This window comes from Palaemon carinicauda, chromosome 35, assembly GCF_036898095.1.
Source record: "Palaemon carinicauda isolate YSFRI2023 chromosome 35, ASM3689809v2, whole genome shotgun sequence".
In the NCBI taxonomy this organism is placed as follows: domain Eukaryota; kingdom Metazoa; phylum Arthropoda; class Malacostraca; order Decapoda; family Palaemonidae; genus Palaemon; species Palaemon carinicauda.
Window position 1 is genome coordinate 56011385 of NC_090759.1, and position 17032 is coordinate 56028416.

The following is a 17032-nucleotide window of genomic DNA, read 5'->3' on the forward strand; positions in this document are numbered from 1 at the left end:
GAGACACGCCCGATACCACAGAGGGAACGTCTGTTCGTTGGTTAAAGCCTCTCGTCCCCTTAAGTCCTACGACATTACTTCTCCCTGGTGCAGGGGAGCCTGAAAGAGGTCTCGGACTAGGTGAACGACAAGCACGAACAGACGAACCCTCGGTCGCAACACTAAAAACACTTTGCGCACTTATCACTTTATCACTACGATTTTCTGTTTTTTTTAACTTACTTCACTGATATCGTATTTTTCAATAATTTCACATTAGGCATGAATAAAACTGATTTCTACCTGAAGCACGCAATTCTCCCTTACATCAAAAGGTTATAATTGCGAAATGAGTCGTATAATGTAAGCACATTAGTACATGCAAAAATCAGTAAACATATATATCGAATAAAACGGAAAAATATAAAGTTAAAAAGGATCAGTGACAGGGGAGGAGACTAAACACTAGTTCATTAAAGACTACGTTTTCAATCTCTCACCGTACAGTGCCTTGGGACGAGAATAAAAACTAAAAACGTTTTATCCTTTCTCCCCGTACAGAGACTTGGGACGAGAGTAAAAAAACTGAATCGAGAACAACGTTACTCGCTCCCAAACTCCTTACTTGGGACGAGAATAAAGATCGGATCGTTCTCTCTTCCTTTCTCTCTCTCCGTCTCTCTCTCTCTCTCTCTCTCTTGTCACACACAAGAGAATTTCCCACTCACCCTTCGTCAATAAACAGGTTATTTGACCAAAGGAAAAAACTGAAAGGACTAAGAAAATGAAAATTAACAAGTTCCTTTAAATTAGTATTTAAAACACTTCAGTTTGAAAGAAGAATGAACAAAACATAAAATTTATCTTGATGTTTAGTATAAATGGAAAGCTAATCGAAGAGGCCTAATAAAGGCGGGTGAGATATAAAATATATAGAGGAAAATCTATAATTATCAACAATAATTTATAACGTGATAAAATAATTGCTAAAAGCCTAAAACACACTTCCGTACACTAAGGGAAGGGTCGGCCATCTTTACTCTATGGAAAAAACCAGAGATAAAAAAGCAAGGGCAAAACACTTTTACTCTCCTTTCAAAAGCATTTCTTTTGAGGATAGTATTGAATAATCCAACACGGCGAAAGCAATAAAACCAAAACCAAGTACTTCACCAATTCGGTAGAAAACTCGAGGTCATAATAGCGAGTGGAATCGACTTGTCGATGAAACCGACAGAGAAGAACTGAGGCTGTTTACATGTATATGCGGTATCTGGCCGATAGTCGGCGCTGGTGGGCACACCCGCAACCTTCATGGCGATCGCTCGCGAGTTTTTGGAATCTGTCGAGCCGTCGGAGACGTCAGCTATTATATATTCACCGGCTAAGTTTAATATTTAAAATGTTAAGATACTGAAATTTACCTATATTGGAATAAAGCTAACTTAAAAGTACAGTACTGTACTTAAGAACTTTTGCTAACTAATTCAAGTAAATTTACTTAAATTTTGAGAGGACAACAAATTTGGATCACTTGGTGTAATTTCATAAAATTATTAAAGACAACTCATAAAACTAAAGATAACCAATACTGTACATTCTCACTATTTTTACAGAGTATTTCATCAATTTGCATCATCATTTCACAATTGAAAATAACATTAGCCATAAAATCTTGAAAGTAATCAAGAACTTGAAAATAAAAGTAGCTTCACTTTGTAAATATAATACTTGCTAAACACTGAAAATGTAAAAGCTGCAGCATCTTAAATGTTTTCAGATTCTTTTATAACAATCACAAAAAAATAACAATTTTACTAACTGAACTGTTGCTCCACTAAGAACTTTTTTTTTTTCATTATTTCTATGCAAAAACTTTCATCTAATGTATTCTGAATATACTGTATTCAGATGATGATGATGATGATGATGATGATGATGATGATGATGATGATGATTATTACTACTACTACTACTTGCTAAGCAACAAACCTAGTTGGAAAAGCGGGATACTATAAGCCCAGGGACTCCAAAGAGGAAAATAGCCCATTGAGGAAAGGAAAAATTAAAAATAAAATATTCTAAGAAGAGTAACAACATTAAAATAAATATCTCCTATATAAAATGTAAAAACTTTAACAAAACAAGAGGAAGAGAAATAAGATAAAATAGTGTGCTCGAGTGTACCCTTAAGGAAGAGATCTCTAACCCCAGACAGACGAAGACCATGGTACAGAGGTCATGACACTACCCAAGACTAGAGAACATTGGTTTGATTTTGGAGCATCCTTCAGGTGTATAAGGACAGAGGAGAATATGTAAAGAATAGGCTGGATTATTCAGTGTATGTGTAGGCAAGGGAAAAATAAACTGTAACCAGAGAGAAGGATCTAATGTAGTACTGTCTGGCCAGTCAAATCACCCCATAACTCTCTACCAGTAGTATCTCAATGGGTGGCTGGTGCCTGGCCAACCTACTACCTTCTTATAAGGAATTAAACCACAAACTCTATAGTTCTTATTGGTAGAGGCGATATATATTCAATTGTTTATTTTAAATTTCAACTAGCTCATCCAAGATACTTCATATTGCTTTAAACACCATATCTCTCAAATAATCAAAATTTCCTATTTGGAAACCAATGGGGAATAAATACATGTCAGATTTGCATTTCATTATCTCTTAAATTTTTTCAATGTAAACGCTTTATAGTTTTACATTCATTATGTTTCATTATGCAAGATTCCTTTACTTAGTGCTAGGAGTAAGCATGAGTTTTCTCCGTACAAAAAGGCGATGTTATCTAGGTAAACAACAAATTCAGTTCTTGGGGAGCCTATTTATTTACATGGTTTACTTGGTGTTAGGGGCATAGCTTTCTATGTACTCTTCCTAATTCCTCAAATATTTCAGAAACTAAAGTTTTAATAATGAGAAAATTAGTCATTAGACCTAATCATTTATGTTCCAAGAGTAACCAAGAACCTTTCTGTGTTTGATGTAAATCGTATGCCTTAGGTCAAGTTTTTAACATACAAATGGAGAAAACATGTTATTTTTATTAGTAAAATAAATTTTTGAATATACTTACCCGATAATCATGTAGCTGTCAACTCCGTTGCCCGACAGAATTCTATGGAGGGATACGCCAGCTATCACAATACTAGAAGGGGGTGTACTCACCAGCGCCACCTGTGGCCAGGTACTACAGTACTTCTTGTTGACACCTCCTCAATTTTTCCTCGGTCCACTGGTTCTCTATGGGGAGGAAGGGAGGGTCAATTAAATCATGATTATCGGGTAAGTATATTCAAAAATTTACTTTACTAATAAAAATAACATTTTTCAATATTAAACTTACCCGATAATCATGTAGCTGATTCACACCCAGGGGGGTGGGTGAAAACCAGTGTACAAGATTAAAGGATAGCTAAGTATCCCATATTTCATATAACAGTTATCTCAAATAACAATGAAATAATAAGTACCTGGTAAGGAAGTCGACTTGAACCGTTACTCTGCCTCTTTTTTAAGTTCGTCTTCCTTACTGAGCGCAGCGTTCCTCTTGGAGGCTGAATCAACTCAAAGGTGCTAAAGTATATAGGGCTGCAACCCCTACTAAAGGACCTCTACACAACCTCTAACCCAGGCGCTTCTCAAGAATGAATTGACCACCCGCCAAATCAAAAGGATGCGGAAGGCTTCTTAGCCTACCGTAACAACCATAAAAACAACAATAAAAGTATTCAAGAGAAAGGTTAAAAAAAGGTTATGGGATTAAGGGAATGTAGTGGCTGAGCCCTCACCTACTACTGCACTCGCTGCTACGAATGGTCCCAGGGTGTAGCAGTTCTCGTAAAGAGACTGGACATCTTTAAGATAAAATGATGCAAACACTGACTTGCTCCTCCAATAGGTTGCATCCATTATGCTCTGCAGAGAACGGTTTTTATTAAAGGCCATCGAAGTAGCTACGGCTCTTACTTCGTGGGTCCTTACCTTCAGCAAAGCAAGGTCTTCCTCCTTTAAGTGAGAATGGGCTTCTCTAATCAGAAGCCTTATATAATACGAAACCCCATTCTTGGACATGGGCCTCGAAGGTTTCTTGATGGCACACCATAAGGCTTCTGACTGTCCTCGAATAGGTTTTGACCTATTAAGATAAAATTTGAGAGCTCTGACAGGGCAAAGAACTCTTTCTAGCTCGTTACCTACCATGTTGGAGAGGCTAGGTATTTCGAACGATCTAGGCCAAGGACGTGAAGGAAGTTCATTCTTAGCTAAGAACCCGAGCTGTAAAGAACATGTTGCAGATTCGGTCGTGAAACCAATGTTCTTGCTGAAGGCATGAACCTCACTGACTCTTTTCGCTGTTGCAAGGCAGACGAGAAAAAGAGTCTTGAGGGTAAGGTCCTTGAAGGAAGCTGACTGGAGAGGTTCGAACCTAGGTGACATAAGGAACCTTAAGACTACGTCTAGGTTCCAGCCTGGAGTGGGTAGACGACGCTCTTTAGAAGTCTCAAAAGACTTAAGGATGTCTTGAAGGTCCTTGTTGGAAGAAAGGTCCAAACCTCTGTGGCGGAGAACTGAAGCCAACATACTCCTGTACCCTTTAATCGTAGGGGCTGAAAGGGATCTCTCATTCCTAAGATGTAATAGGAAGTCAGCTATTTGGGTCACAGAGGTATTGGTAGAGGATACTGCATTGGCTCTACACCAGCTCCGGAAGACTTCCCACTTAGATTGGTAGACTCTACGAGTGGAAACCCTCCTTGCTCTGGCAATCGCACTGGCTGCCTCCTTCGAAAAGCCTCTAGCTCTAGCGAATCTTTCGACAGTCTGAAGGCAGTCAGCCGAAGAGCGTGGAGGTTTGGGTGCAACCTGTCTATGTGAGGTTGACGTAGAAGGTCCACTCTTAGAGGGAGAGTCCTGGGGACGTCGACCAGCCATTGAAGTACCTCTGTGAACCATTCTCTTGCAGGCCAAAGGGGAGCAACCAGCGTCAGCCGTGTCCCTTCGTGCGAGATGAACTTCTGAAGGACTTTGTTTATTATCTTGAACGGTGGAAATGCGTAAAGGTCGAGATGGGACCAGTTCAGCAGAAAAGCATCCACATGAACTGCTGCTGGGTCTGGAACTGGGGAACAGTACAACGGAAGTCTCTTGGTCATGGAGGTGGCAAACAGATCTATGGTAGGCTGACCCCACAAGGTCCAAAGTCTGTTGCACACGCTCTTGTGGAGGGTCCATTCCGTGGGAATGACCTGATCCCTTCTGCTTAGGCGATCTGCTGAGACGTTCATGTTGCCCTGAATGAACCTCGTGACTAAAGTGAGGTTTTGACTTCTTGACCAAATGAGGAGGTCCCTTGCGATCTCGTATAGGCTCCTCGAATGGGTCCCTCCTTGCTTGGAGATGTAAGCCAAGGCTGTGGTGTTGTCGGAGTTCACCTCCACCACCTTGCCTAGCAGGAGGGACTTGAAGTTCAACAGGGCTAAGTGAACTGCTAGTAGCTCCTTGCAGTTGATGTGGAGCGTTCCCTGTTCCTCGTTCCACGTTCCCGAGCACTCCTGTCCGTTCAAGGTCGCGCCCCAGCCCGAGTCCGATGCATCCGAGAAGAGATGAAGATTGGGGGTCTGAATAGCCAACGATAGGCCCTCCTTGAGAAGGAGATTGGTCTTCCACCACAAGAGAGTGGTCTTCATCTCTTTGGTGACTGGGATAGAGACTGCTTCGAGAGTCAAACCCTTGTCCCAATGAGCTGCAAGATGGAATTGAAGAGGGCGGAGGTGGAGTCTCCCTAGCTCGACGAACAGGGCCAGCGATGAAAGGGTCCCTGTGAGACTCATCCACTGTCTCACAGAGCAACTGCTCCTCTTCAGCATGCTCATGATGCAATCTAGGGCTTGGCTTATCCTTGGGGCCGATGGAAAAGCCCGAAAATCCTGACTCCGAATCTCCATTCCCAGGTACACAATGGATTGGGAGGGAATGAGCTGAGACTTTTCTAGGTTGACTAACAGACCCAGTTCTTTGATTAAGTCCAAAGTCCAGTTGAGACTCTCCAGACAGCGACGACTCGTGGAGGCTCTCAACAGCCAGTCGTCTAAGTAAAGGGAGGCTCTGATGTCCGATAAGTGGAGGAATTTTGCTATATTCCTCATCAGATGCGTAAACACCATAGGAGCTGTGCTTAGGCCAAAACACAGGGCTTGGAATTGGTAGACAACCTTTCCAAAAACGAATCTCAGGAAAGGTTGGGAGTCTGGATGAATAGGAACGTGAAAGTAAGCATCTTTCAGGTCCAACGAGACCATCCAGTCCTCCTGCCTGACCGCTGCTAGGACCGACTTCGTCGTCTCCATCGTGAACGTCTGCTTGGTGACATAAGCATTGAGCGCGCTGACGTCCAGCACCGGTCTCCAACCTCCTGTCTTCTTGGCCACCAGAAAAAGACGGTTGTAGAAGCCCGGGGATTGATGGTCCCGGACTATAACCACTGCCTTCTTCTGTAAAAGGAGCGACACCTCCTGGTGCAACGCTAGCCTCTTGTCCTTTTCTTTGTAGTTGGGAGAGAGGTTGATGGGAGATGTGGTCAGAGGGGGTTTGCGGCAGAATGGAATCCTGTAACCCTCCCTCAGCCAACTGACAGACTGGGCGTCTGCACCTCTCTTTTCCCAGGCTTGCCAGAAGATCTTGAGTCTGGCTCCTACTGCTGTCTGGAGATGATGAGAGTCAGTTTTTTCCTTTAGAAGCCTTGGAACCTTTCCTAGACTTGCTCCTGGAAGAGTCTGGACGGGAGCTTCCTCGGCTGGGGGCTCTACCACGAAAGGGCGGAATAAACCTCGTAGCAGGAGTATCAGCCACTGGGGTGCGATAAGTCCTGGGGACTGAGGTAGCAACCTTAGTCTTTCGAGCCGATGAGGCCACAAGATCATGGGTGTCCTTTTGTATCAGGGCCGCAGACAAGTCCTTAACAAGCTCTTCGGGAAAAAGGAACTTCGAGAGCGGAGCGAAAAGGAGCTGAGACCTTTGACAAGGTGTGATGCTGGAGGAAAGGAAGGTACAAAGCTGCTCCCTTTTCTTAAGAACCCCTGACACAAACATCGAAGCAAGCTCGCCAGATCCATCCCTAATGGCCTTATCCATGCAGGACATCAAGAGCATGGCAGAGTCCTTGTCCGCAGGGGAGGTCTTCTTGCTAAGGGCCCCCAGGCACCAGTCTAGGAAATTGAACATCTCAAATGCTCTAAAAACACCTTTCAGAAAGTGATCAAGGTCTGAGAAGGTCCAGCAAACCTTAGAGCGCCTCATTGCTGTTCTACGAGGAGAGTCTACCAGACTTGAGAAGTCAGCCTGGGCAGAGGCAGGTACTCCCAAGCCTGGTTCCTCTCCTGTGGCATACCAAACGCCCGCTTTAGAAGTGAGCTTAGTCGGAGGAAACATGAAGGAAGTCTTTCCAAGTTGTTGCTTAGACTGCAACCACTCCCCTAAAATCCTTAACGCTCTCTTAGAGGACCTTGCTAAGACGAGCTTAGTATACGTAGACTTAGCTGGCTGCATGCCCAGCGAAAACTCAGATGGCGGAGAGCGGGGGATAGCAGAGACAAAGTGGTCTGGGTATACCTCTCTGAAAAGAGCCAAGACCTTACGAAAGTCAATAGGAGGCGGAGAAGACTTGGATTCATCCACGTCTGATGAGGGATCCAGGTGTGCAGCCTCATCATCAGAAACCTCATCACCAGAGTGTAGCGAAGAGATCGGTAAGGTATGCTGAACAGCAGAATCAGCACGAGCTGGAACAAAAATACTTGTGGTTTCCTCCTCAAGTCTCTGTTGAGGGAACACCTGAGGCTCAGGTTGCAAAGGCTGATCCAAAGAAGTAGCAGAAGGTAGGCGCATGGGTGGAGGGGGCTGACTCCTGGCATGAGTGTCTGAACTCAAGAGTTGCGCTTGCTGTGTGGTTGGTGGATGCGCAGTAGCAGGTTCCTGAGGAACGAGTTGAGGTTCCTGAGGTGTGAGCTGTGAGCGATGAGGTAGAGGCTGCGCAGAACGCAGTAATTGTCTCGCGAGTTGAGGTTCCTGAGGCGCAAGGCTAAGGTGTTGAGGTGCTTGCCTTGAGGAGGGTTGAGGTCGCTGCAGCGAGAGCTGAGGAGTCTGACTCATGGATGGGAGAGGTTGTTGTACCTCAAGAGAGTGTTGCCTCACTGGTGGAACTGCAAGTGGAAGCGGAGGAAGTAAGGTATAAGCTTCCTGTTCCCATTGCTGAGGTTGCCTTAAGGAAGGCGGAGGGAGCTGCACACCACTGGAAACAGTCAACTCAGAACGTGCTAAGGTATCCTGAGGAGCCTCAACATCGTACGCCTGGCAGGCAGTACTGCGGTTAGGCGGAGCGATCGCAGGAGGAGGTGTAACCTTCTCAGCCTGACACTCACGCATCAAGACCGCAAGTTGTGACTGCATGGACTGCAGTAGAGTCAACTTGGGGTCTGCAGACACTAAGGTCTGCTGAGGTAAAGCCTTAACAGCAGAGATCTGTTGCGGCAGTACCTTACTCCTCTTAGGAGGAGTGCACTCAACTGATGACTGCGGCGAGTCAGAGCTGATCCAATGACTGCAGCCAGGTTGAGCTCTTGAGGTCTGGACTCTGCGCTTGAGTGGTCTTGAGACCTGAGTCCAACGTTTCTTTCCTGACAACTCTTCAGCAGACGAGTAAAAGACGGGCTCAATCGTCTGCAGGTGGGAGTGACGGTCTCTAGAAGACACGCCCGCAACCACCGAGGATACTTCTGTGCGCCGATCAAGGCCTGCCGAACCCTTTTGCCCTTCGACATTGCTTCTCCCCTGGGCTTGGGAGCTTGCAAGAGGTCCCGGACTGGGAGGACGACTGGCACGCACAGAAGTACCCTCACGCACCACACTGACACTGACACTAGCACTTGGCACTGCACTGACACTAGCACTCGTCACAGCACTGGCACTAATACCACCCACTGCACTCTTGACCTTAAGTTCCTTGACTTCGGCCATAAGAGACTTATGATCACTAACCACTGACTCTACTTTGTCACCTAAAGCCTGAATGGCACGCAAAACAACAGACATATCAGGTTGAGGGCAAATAGTAGGTTCGGGGGTAGCCACTACAGGGGGAGGAAAAGGTAGGGGATCATGAGGTGAGGAAAAAAGTGAAGAGCGAGAAGAACTCCTCCTAACTCTCTCTCTCTCTAACTTGGTTGAATACTTAAGAAATCGGACAAAATCAAGTTCCGAAAGTCCGGCGCATTCCTCACATCGATCTTCTAACTGACAGGGCCTTTCCCTACAGTCAGAACAAGCGGTGTGAGGATCTACCGAGGCCTTCGGAATACGCCTATTACAAGACCTACATCGTCTATGTGGAGGGGCTTGTGAAATGTCAGACATCTTGAATCAAAAGAGTTAGCCAAGTGGGGATTCCAAATCAAGCAAAAAGATCGTTAACCGTTAATCAGGACTAAATAATAGCTATCTAAGCTAATATAGAAGTTTTCCAGTAAAGCGACAGCCGAAATCTGAGAGAAATACTTTACCAAAAGCCGTGAAAATACTCCAAGATCATAAGCGTATCCCAGAACGTCTTGCCGGAAGCACGACAGAGGAAAAATTGAGGAGGTGTCAACAAGAAGTACTGTAGTACCTGGCCACAGGTGGCGCTGGTGAGTACACCCCCTTCTAGTATTGTGATAGCTGGCGTATCCCTCCATAGAATTCTGTCGGGCAACGGAGTTGACAGCTACATGATTATCGGGTAAGTTTAATATTGAAAATAAAACATTAAAGAAACAAGATAGCTGGCAAATTCATAAACATCAACAACTGTCATCAAACTGAGAAAAAAAACAAGATGGGGTAAATAAAGAAATTCTCTTATTTGATGAATATTATATACAGAAAATAAAATATTGTACACACCTATCCATGACATCTATCACAGGTTCACTGATAGGGCTTTCTTCTCCTAGTGCCTTTGCAAGCAGCTTTACTTCTCGCAGTATGGCCACAGATATTCTCCTTGGGGCCTGGCGACAACTGCACAACAGAACCAGGGCAAAGCCTTCAGCTAAGTGCAAGACATCACTATGGTCTCCACGCTGTATGTAAAGATAAACATAATTTAAAATATAATGCAGTTTAACTACCAATAAGATACTTTTCTAAGCTTCTTGGATTGTCTCCCATTTGAGAACATATCCTTCTGACAAGCCTGATGAAAATCTAAAATGTGACAAAGTAGTCTCAAACTAATTTCTGACTTATACTACAATAATTCATTACACCAAGACCATAGGACAATAATCACCTGGTGAAGGTGGAGATGATGAAGGTCTCCAACACCCGGATCACGCTTGTTGGCAACATTAGTTGTGGTTGTATTGGTCAGGGCATTCTTCCATGCAGTGATCAGCTGCAGGAGCATTCGTATGCCATTATCCAACAACTGAGGTGATGTGTCTCCTACTTCTTTTACAAGAAACTGGATGAAGCCTGCAAAAACCAGATATTCAAGTAATGTTCAAGTAACAATGTTTGCAATTTTGGGAGTTCTAATCGAGTCACTATATTACAAACTTCTCAAATTGAGTATAACGTAATAATTACTATGGAACATTAGCAATATCTCATAAAAGGAATGTATAAAGAAAGAAGCACAAATAATTACTCTCACATTGAACCAATAAAATTGAGGTTAGGATTGTTTTGCTGAAAATATAATAGCCAGGCAAGTTCTTTATGAATGTTTTCTATCCAACTGGAATTTCTTACCATACACAACATCATGCCGCCATTCAGGGAAATCTAACACTAGAGACTGTAAACTCTGGAAAGCTAAAGCTCGGAGTTCCTCATCCATGTGAACCGTGAGTCGGCCAAGCAAATCAACTAAATCTCTGCCAGACATCCCATCTGGTATGAGCCTAGGTACAGCAGCCACACATGTTCGGAAGAGGTCGATTTTGGGTTTCCGCTCTCCAGTGATCATCTCGTCTGGTTCCTGACAAAATTGTAAAATAAAAAGAAATATGTTATTTTTATTAATAAAATAAATTTTTGAATATACTTACCCGATAATCATGTAGCTGTCAACTCCGTTGCCCGACAGAATTCTATGGAGGGATACGCCAGCTATCACAATACTAGAAGGGGGTGTACTTACCAGCGCCACCTGTGGCCAGGTACTCAATCATTTGTTGTTGACACCTCCTCAATTATTCCTCGGTCCACTGGTTCTATCTGGGGAGGAAAGGGAGGGTCGATTAAATCATGATTATCGGGTAAGTATATTCAAAAATTTATTTTATTAATAAAAATAACATTTTTCAATATTAAACTTACCCGATAATCATGTAGCTGATTCACACCCAGGGAGGTGGGTGAAAACCAGTGTACAAGATTAAAGGATAGCTAAGTATCCCATATTTCATATAACAGTTATCTCAAATAACAATGAAATAATAAGTACCTGGTAAGGAAGTCGAATAGAACCGTTACTCTGCCTCTTTATTTAAAGTTCGTCTTCCTTACTGAGCGCAGCGTTCCTCTTGGAGGCTGAATCAACCCAAAGGTGCCAAAGTACACGGGGTTGCAACCCCTACTAAAGGACCTCTACCAAACCTTTAACCCAGGCGCTTCTCAAGAATGAATAGACCACCCGCCAAATCCAAGGATGCGGAAGGCTTCTTAGCCTACCGTAACAACCATAAAAAACAACAATAAAAGTATTCAAGAGAAAGGTTAAAAAAGGTTATGGGATTAAGGGAATGTAGTGGCTGAGCCCTCACCTACTACTGCACTCGCTGCTACGAATGGTCCCAGGGTGTAGCAGTTCTCGTAAAGAGACTGGACATCTTTCAGATAAAATGATGCAAACACTGACTTGCTCCTCCAATAGGTTGCATCCATTATGCTCTGCAGAGAACGGTTTTTATTAAAGGCCAACGAAGTAGCTACAGCTCTTACTTCGTGGGTCCTTACCTTCAGCAATGCAAGGTCTTCCTCCTTTAAGTGAGAATGTGCTTCTCTGATCAGAAGCCTTATATAGTACGAAAGCCCATTCTTGGACATGGGTCTCGAGGGTTTCTTGATGGCACACCATAAGGCTTCTGACTGTCCTCGAATAGGTTTAGACCTCTTCAGATAATATTTGAGAGCTCTGACAGGGCAAAGAACTCTCTCTAGTTCGTTACCTACCATGTTGGAGAGGCTAGGTATTTCGAACGATCTAGGCCAAGGACGTGAAGGAAGCTCGTTCTTTGCTAGGAATCCAAGCTGAAAAGAACATGTTGCAGATTCGGTTGTGAAACCAATGTTCTTGCTGAAGGCATGAACCTCACTGACTCTCTTAGCTGTTGCAAGGCAAACGAGAAAAGCAGTCTTGAGGGTAAGATCCTTGAAGGAAGCTGACTGGAGAGGTTCGAACCTAGATGTCATAAGGAACCTTAAGACTACGTCTAGATTCCAGCCTGGAGTGGAAAGACGACGTTCTTTAGACGTCTCAAAAGACTTGAGAATGTCTTGAAGGTCCTTGTTGGAAGACAGGTCCAAACCCCTGTGGCGGAGAACTGAGGCCAACATGCTCCTATATCCTTTAATCGTAGGTGTTGAAAGGGATCTCTCATTCCTAAGATGTAGAAGGAAGTCAGCTATTTGGATCACAGAGGTATTGGTAGAGGATATTGAATTGGCTCTACACCAGCTTCGGAAGACCTCCCACTTAGACTGATAGACTCTACGAGTGGAAACTCTTCTAGCTCTGGCAATCGCACTGGCTGCCTCCTTCGAAAAGCCTCTAGCTCTAGCGAATCTTTCGACAGTCTGAAGGCAGTCAGCCGAAGAGCGTGGAGGTTTGGATGCAACCTGTCTACGTGTGGTTGACGTAGAAGGTCCACTCTTAGAGGTAGAGTCCTGGGGAAGTCGACTAGCCATTGAAGTACCTCTGTGTACCATTCTCTTGCAGGCCAAAGGGGAGCAACCAGCGTCAGCCGTGTCCCTTCGTGCGAGACGAATTTCTGCAGAACTTTGTTTATTATCTTGAACGGAGGGAATGCGTACAGGTCGAGATGGGACCAGTTCAGAAGAAAAGCATCCACATGAACCGCTGCAGGGTCTGGAACAGGGGAACAATAAAGCGGAAGTCTCTTGGTTATGGAGGTGGCAAACAGATCTATGGTAGGTTGACCCCACAAGGTCCAAAGTCTGTTGCACACACTCTTGTGGAGGGTCCATTCCGTGGGAATGACCTGATTCCTTCTGCTGAGGCGATCCGCTGAAACATTCATATCGCCCTGGATGAACCTCGTGACCAGAGTGAGGTTTAGACCTCTTGACCAAATGAGGAGGTCCCTTGCGATCTCGTAAAGGCTCCTCGAATGGGTCCCTCCTTGCTTGGAGATGTAAGCCAAGGCTGTGGTGTTGTCTGAATTCACCTCCACCACTTTGCCTAGCAGGAGGGACTTGAAGTTCAACAGGGCTAGATGAACTGCTAACAGTTCCTTGCAGTTGATGTGGAGTAATCCTTGTTCCTTGTTCCATACTCCTGAGCATTCCCGTCCGTCCAAGGTCGCACCCCAGCCCGAGTCCGATGCATCTGAGAAGAGATGAAGATTGGGGGTCTGGATGGTCAATGATAGACCCTCCTTGAGAAGGAGATTGTGCTTCCACCACAGGAGAGTGGTCTTCATCTCTTGGTTGATAGGGATAGAGACTGCTTCTAGAGTCGAGCCCTTGTCCCAATGAGCAGCAAGATGGAATTGAAGAGGGCGGAGGTGGAGTCTTCCTAGCTCGACAAACAGGGCCAGTGATGAGAGGGTCCCTGTGAGACTCATCCACTGTCTCACTGAGCAATTGCTCCTCTTCAACATGCTCATGATGCACTCTAGGGCTTGGTTTATCCTGGGGGCCGATGGAAAAGCCCGAAAATCCTGACTCTGAATCTCCATTCCCAGGTACACAATGGATTGGGAGGGAATGAGTTGAGATTTCTCTATATTGACTAATAGACCTAGGTCTCTGATTAAGTCTAAAGTCCAACTGAGGTTCTCCAGACAACGACGACTCGTGGAGGCTCTCAACAGCCAGTCGTCTAGGTAGAGGGAGGCTCTGATGTTCGATAAGTGTAGGAATTTCGCTACATTCCTCATCAGATGAGTAAAGACCATAGGAGCTGTGCTTAGGCCAAAACACAGGGCTTGGAACTGATAGACAACCTTTCCGAAAACGAATCTCAGGAAAGGTTGGGAGTCTGGATGAATGGGAACGTGAAAGTATGCATCTTTCAAGTCCAACGAGACCATCCAGTCCTCCTGTCTGACCGCTGCTAAGACCGACTTGGTCGTCTCCATCGTGAACGTCTGCTTGGTGACATACTCGTTGAGAGAGCTGACGTCCAGCACCGGTCTCCAACCTCCTGTCTTCTTGGCCACAAGAAAGAGACGGTTGTAGAAGCCCGGGGATTGATGGTCCCGGACTATAACCACTGCCTTCTTCTGCACAAGTAGCGACACCTCCTGTTGCAATGCTAGCCTCTTGTCCTCTTCTTTGTAGTTAGGAGAGAGGTTGATGGGCGATGTGGTCAGAGGTGGTTTGAGGCAGAATGGAATCCTGTAACCGTACCTCAGCCAACTGACAGACTGTGCGTCTGCACCTCTCTTCTCCCAGGCTCGCCAGAAGATCTTGAGTCTGGCTCCTACTGTTGTCTGGAGAATCTGAGAGTCAGTTCTTTCCCTTAGATGTCCTGGATCCTTTCCTAGACTTGCTCCTGTGAGAGTCTGGACGGGAGCTTCCTCGGCTGGGGGCTCTACCACGAAAGGGCGGTATGAACCTCGTAGCCGGGGTATCAGCCACTGGGGAGCGATAAGTCTTGGGGACTGAGGTGGCAACCTTAGACTTACGAGCCGATGAGGCTACAAGATCGTGCGTGTCCTTTTGTATCAGGGCAGCCGACAAGTCCTTAACTAGCTCCTCGGGAAAGAGGAACTTTGAGAGTGGAGCAAAAAGGAGTTGTGACCGCTGGCAAGGTGTAATGCTGGCGGAAAGGAAGGTACACAGTTGTTCCCTTTTCTTCAACACCCCTGATACAAATAACGACGCTAGCTCACCCGATCCATCTCTGATGGCCTTATCCATGCAGGACATTATTAGCATGGCAGAATCTTTGTCCGCAGGAGAGGTTTTCTTGCTGAGGGCTCCCAGGCACCAGTCGAGAAAGTTGAACATTTCAAATGCTCTGAACAACCCTTTCAGAAAATGATCCAGGTCTGAGAAGGTCCAACAAACCTTCGAGCGTCTCATAGCAGTTCTCCGAGGCGAGTCCACCAGACTTGAGAAGTCAGCCTGGGCAGAGGCAGGTACTCCTAAGCCTGGTGCTTCCCCTGTGGCATACCAAACGCAACCTTTCGAAGCGAGCTTCGTTGGAGGGAACATGAAGGAAGTCTTGCCAAGGTGTTGTTTAGACTGCAGCCACTCCCCTAAGATCCTTAAAGCCCTCTTGGAGGATCTAGCTAGGACAAGCTTAGTATAGTTGGACTTAGCTTGTTGTACGCCCAGCGAAAACTCAGATGGTGGAGAGCGGGGAATAGCAGAGACGAAGTGGTCTGGGTAAATCTCCCTGAGTAGAGCCGAGACCTTACGAAAATCAATCGACAATGGAGAAAGCTTAGATTCGTCCACGTCTGATGAGGGATCAAGGTGTGCCTCCTCATCATCCGACACCTCATCAGCAGAGGGTAGCGAAGCGATCGGACCAGAATGCTGAACCGCAGAGTCAGAACGGGTAGGAACAACAACAGTGGTTTCCTCTTCCAGTAACTGTTGAGGGAAAACCTGAGGCTCAGACTGCAAAGGCTGAACAACAGACGAAGCAGAAGGCAGGCGCATGGGTGAAGGAGGTTGACTCCTAGCAAGAGAGGTTGAACCCAAGGATTGCACAAGCTGAGCGGAGGACGGAGGCGGAGTAGTCCGTTCCTGTTCCTGTGAGATGAGCGGAGCATGATGAGGTTGAGGCTGCGCAGAACAAGGTAAAGTTCTCGCAAGCTGAGGCTCCTGAGGCGCAAGTCCAGGGTGTAGAGGAGCTTGCCTTGAGGAGGGTTGAGCTCGCTGCAGCGATGGCTGAGCAGACAGACTCACGGAGGGGAGAGGTTGTTGTACCCCAACCGAGAGTTGCACCACTGGTGGAGCAGCAAGGGGAGGCGGAGGAAGAGTGGAATAACTCTCCTGATCCCAAAGCAAGGGTTGCCTTAAAGAAGGCTGAGGCTGAACACCACTGGGAACAGCGAACTCCGAAAGTGGCTCAACATCGTACGCCTGGCAGATGGTGCTGCGACCAGGCGGAGCAAGTGCAGGCGGGGCGAGCACAGGCGGAGCGAGAACAGGCGGAGGGAGTGTAGGCGGAGGAGGAGGTGCAACACTCTCAGCCCGACACTCACGCATCAAGTCCGAAAGCTGAGCTTGCATGGACTGAAGCAGGGTCCACTTGGGATCGGCAGAAACGATAACAGACTGAGGTAAAGTCACAGTCGGGCTCTGTTTTGGCAGAACCTTACTCCTCTTGGGCGGAGTACAGTCGACAGATGACTGAGGCGAGTCAGAGCTGAGCCAATGACTGCAACCTGGCTGAGCACTCGCGGACTGGACTCTACGTTTAAGCGGTCTCGAGACCTGAGACCAACGTTTCTTCCCTGCTAGTTGATCAGCGGACGAGAATAAGACGGGCTCAATCGTCTGCAGGTGGGAGTGACGGTCTAAGGAAGACACGCCCGCAACCACCGAGGATAGTTCTGTGCGCCTAACAAGGCCTGTCGAACCCTTAAGCCCTTCGACATTGCTTCTCCCCTGGGCATGGGAGCTTGCAAGAGGTCCCGGACTGGGAGGACGACTGGCTCGCACAGAAAAATCCTCACGCACCACACTGGCACCACTAGCACTTGGCACTGCACCGACACTAGCACTCGTCACAGCACTGGCACTAATTCCACCCACTGCACTCTTGACCTTCAGTTCTTTAACTTCGGCCAT

The 17032-nt window shown here is 46.1% G+C and overlaps 1 protein-coding gene across 11 annotated transcripts in view; it reads right to left on the bottom strand.

Moving 5' to 3' along the window:
* The window catches only part of fry (Protein furry), a 232115-nt gene that overhangs the window by 150071 nt on the left and 65012 nt on the right, over positions 1 to 17032 (bottom strand). For all 11 annotated transcript variants that reach the window (XM_068359034.1, XM_068359032.1, XM_068359035.1 and 8 more), the window contains 3 exons: positions 10787 to 11015; positions 10323 to 10507; positions 9935 to 10113 (listed from right to left, as the gene is read on the bottom strand). In XM_068359034.1, coding sequence (XP_068215135.1) covers positions 9935 to 10113; positions 10323 to 10507; positions 10787 to 11015 — 593 coding nt within the window. The remainder of the gene's footprint in view (positions 1 to 9934; positions 10114 to 10322; positions 10508 to 10786; positions 11016 to 17032) is intronic.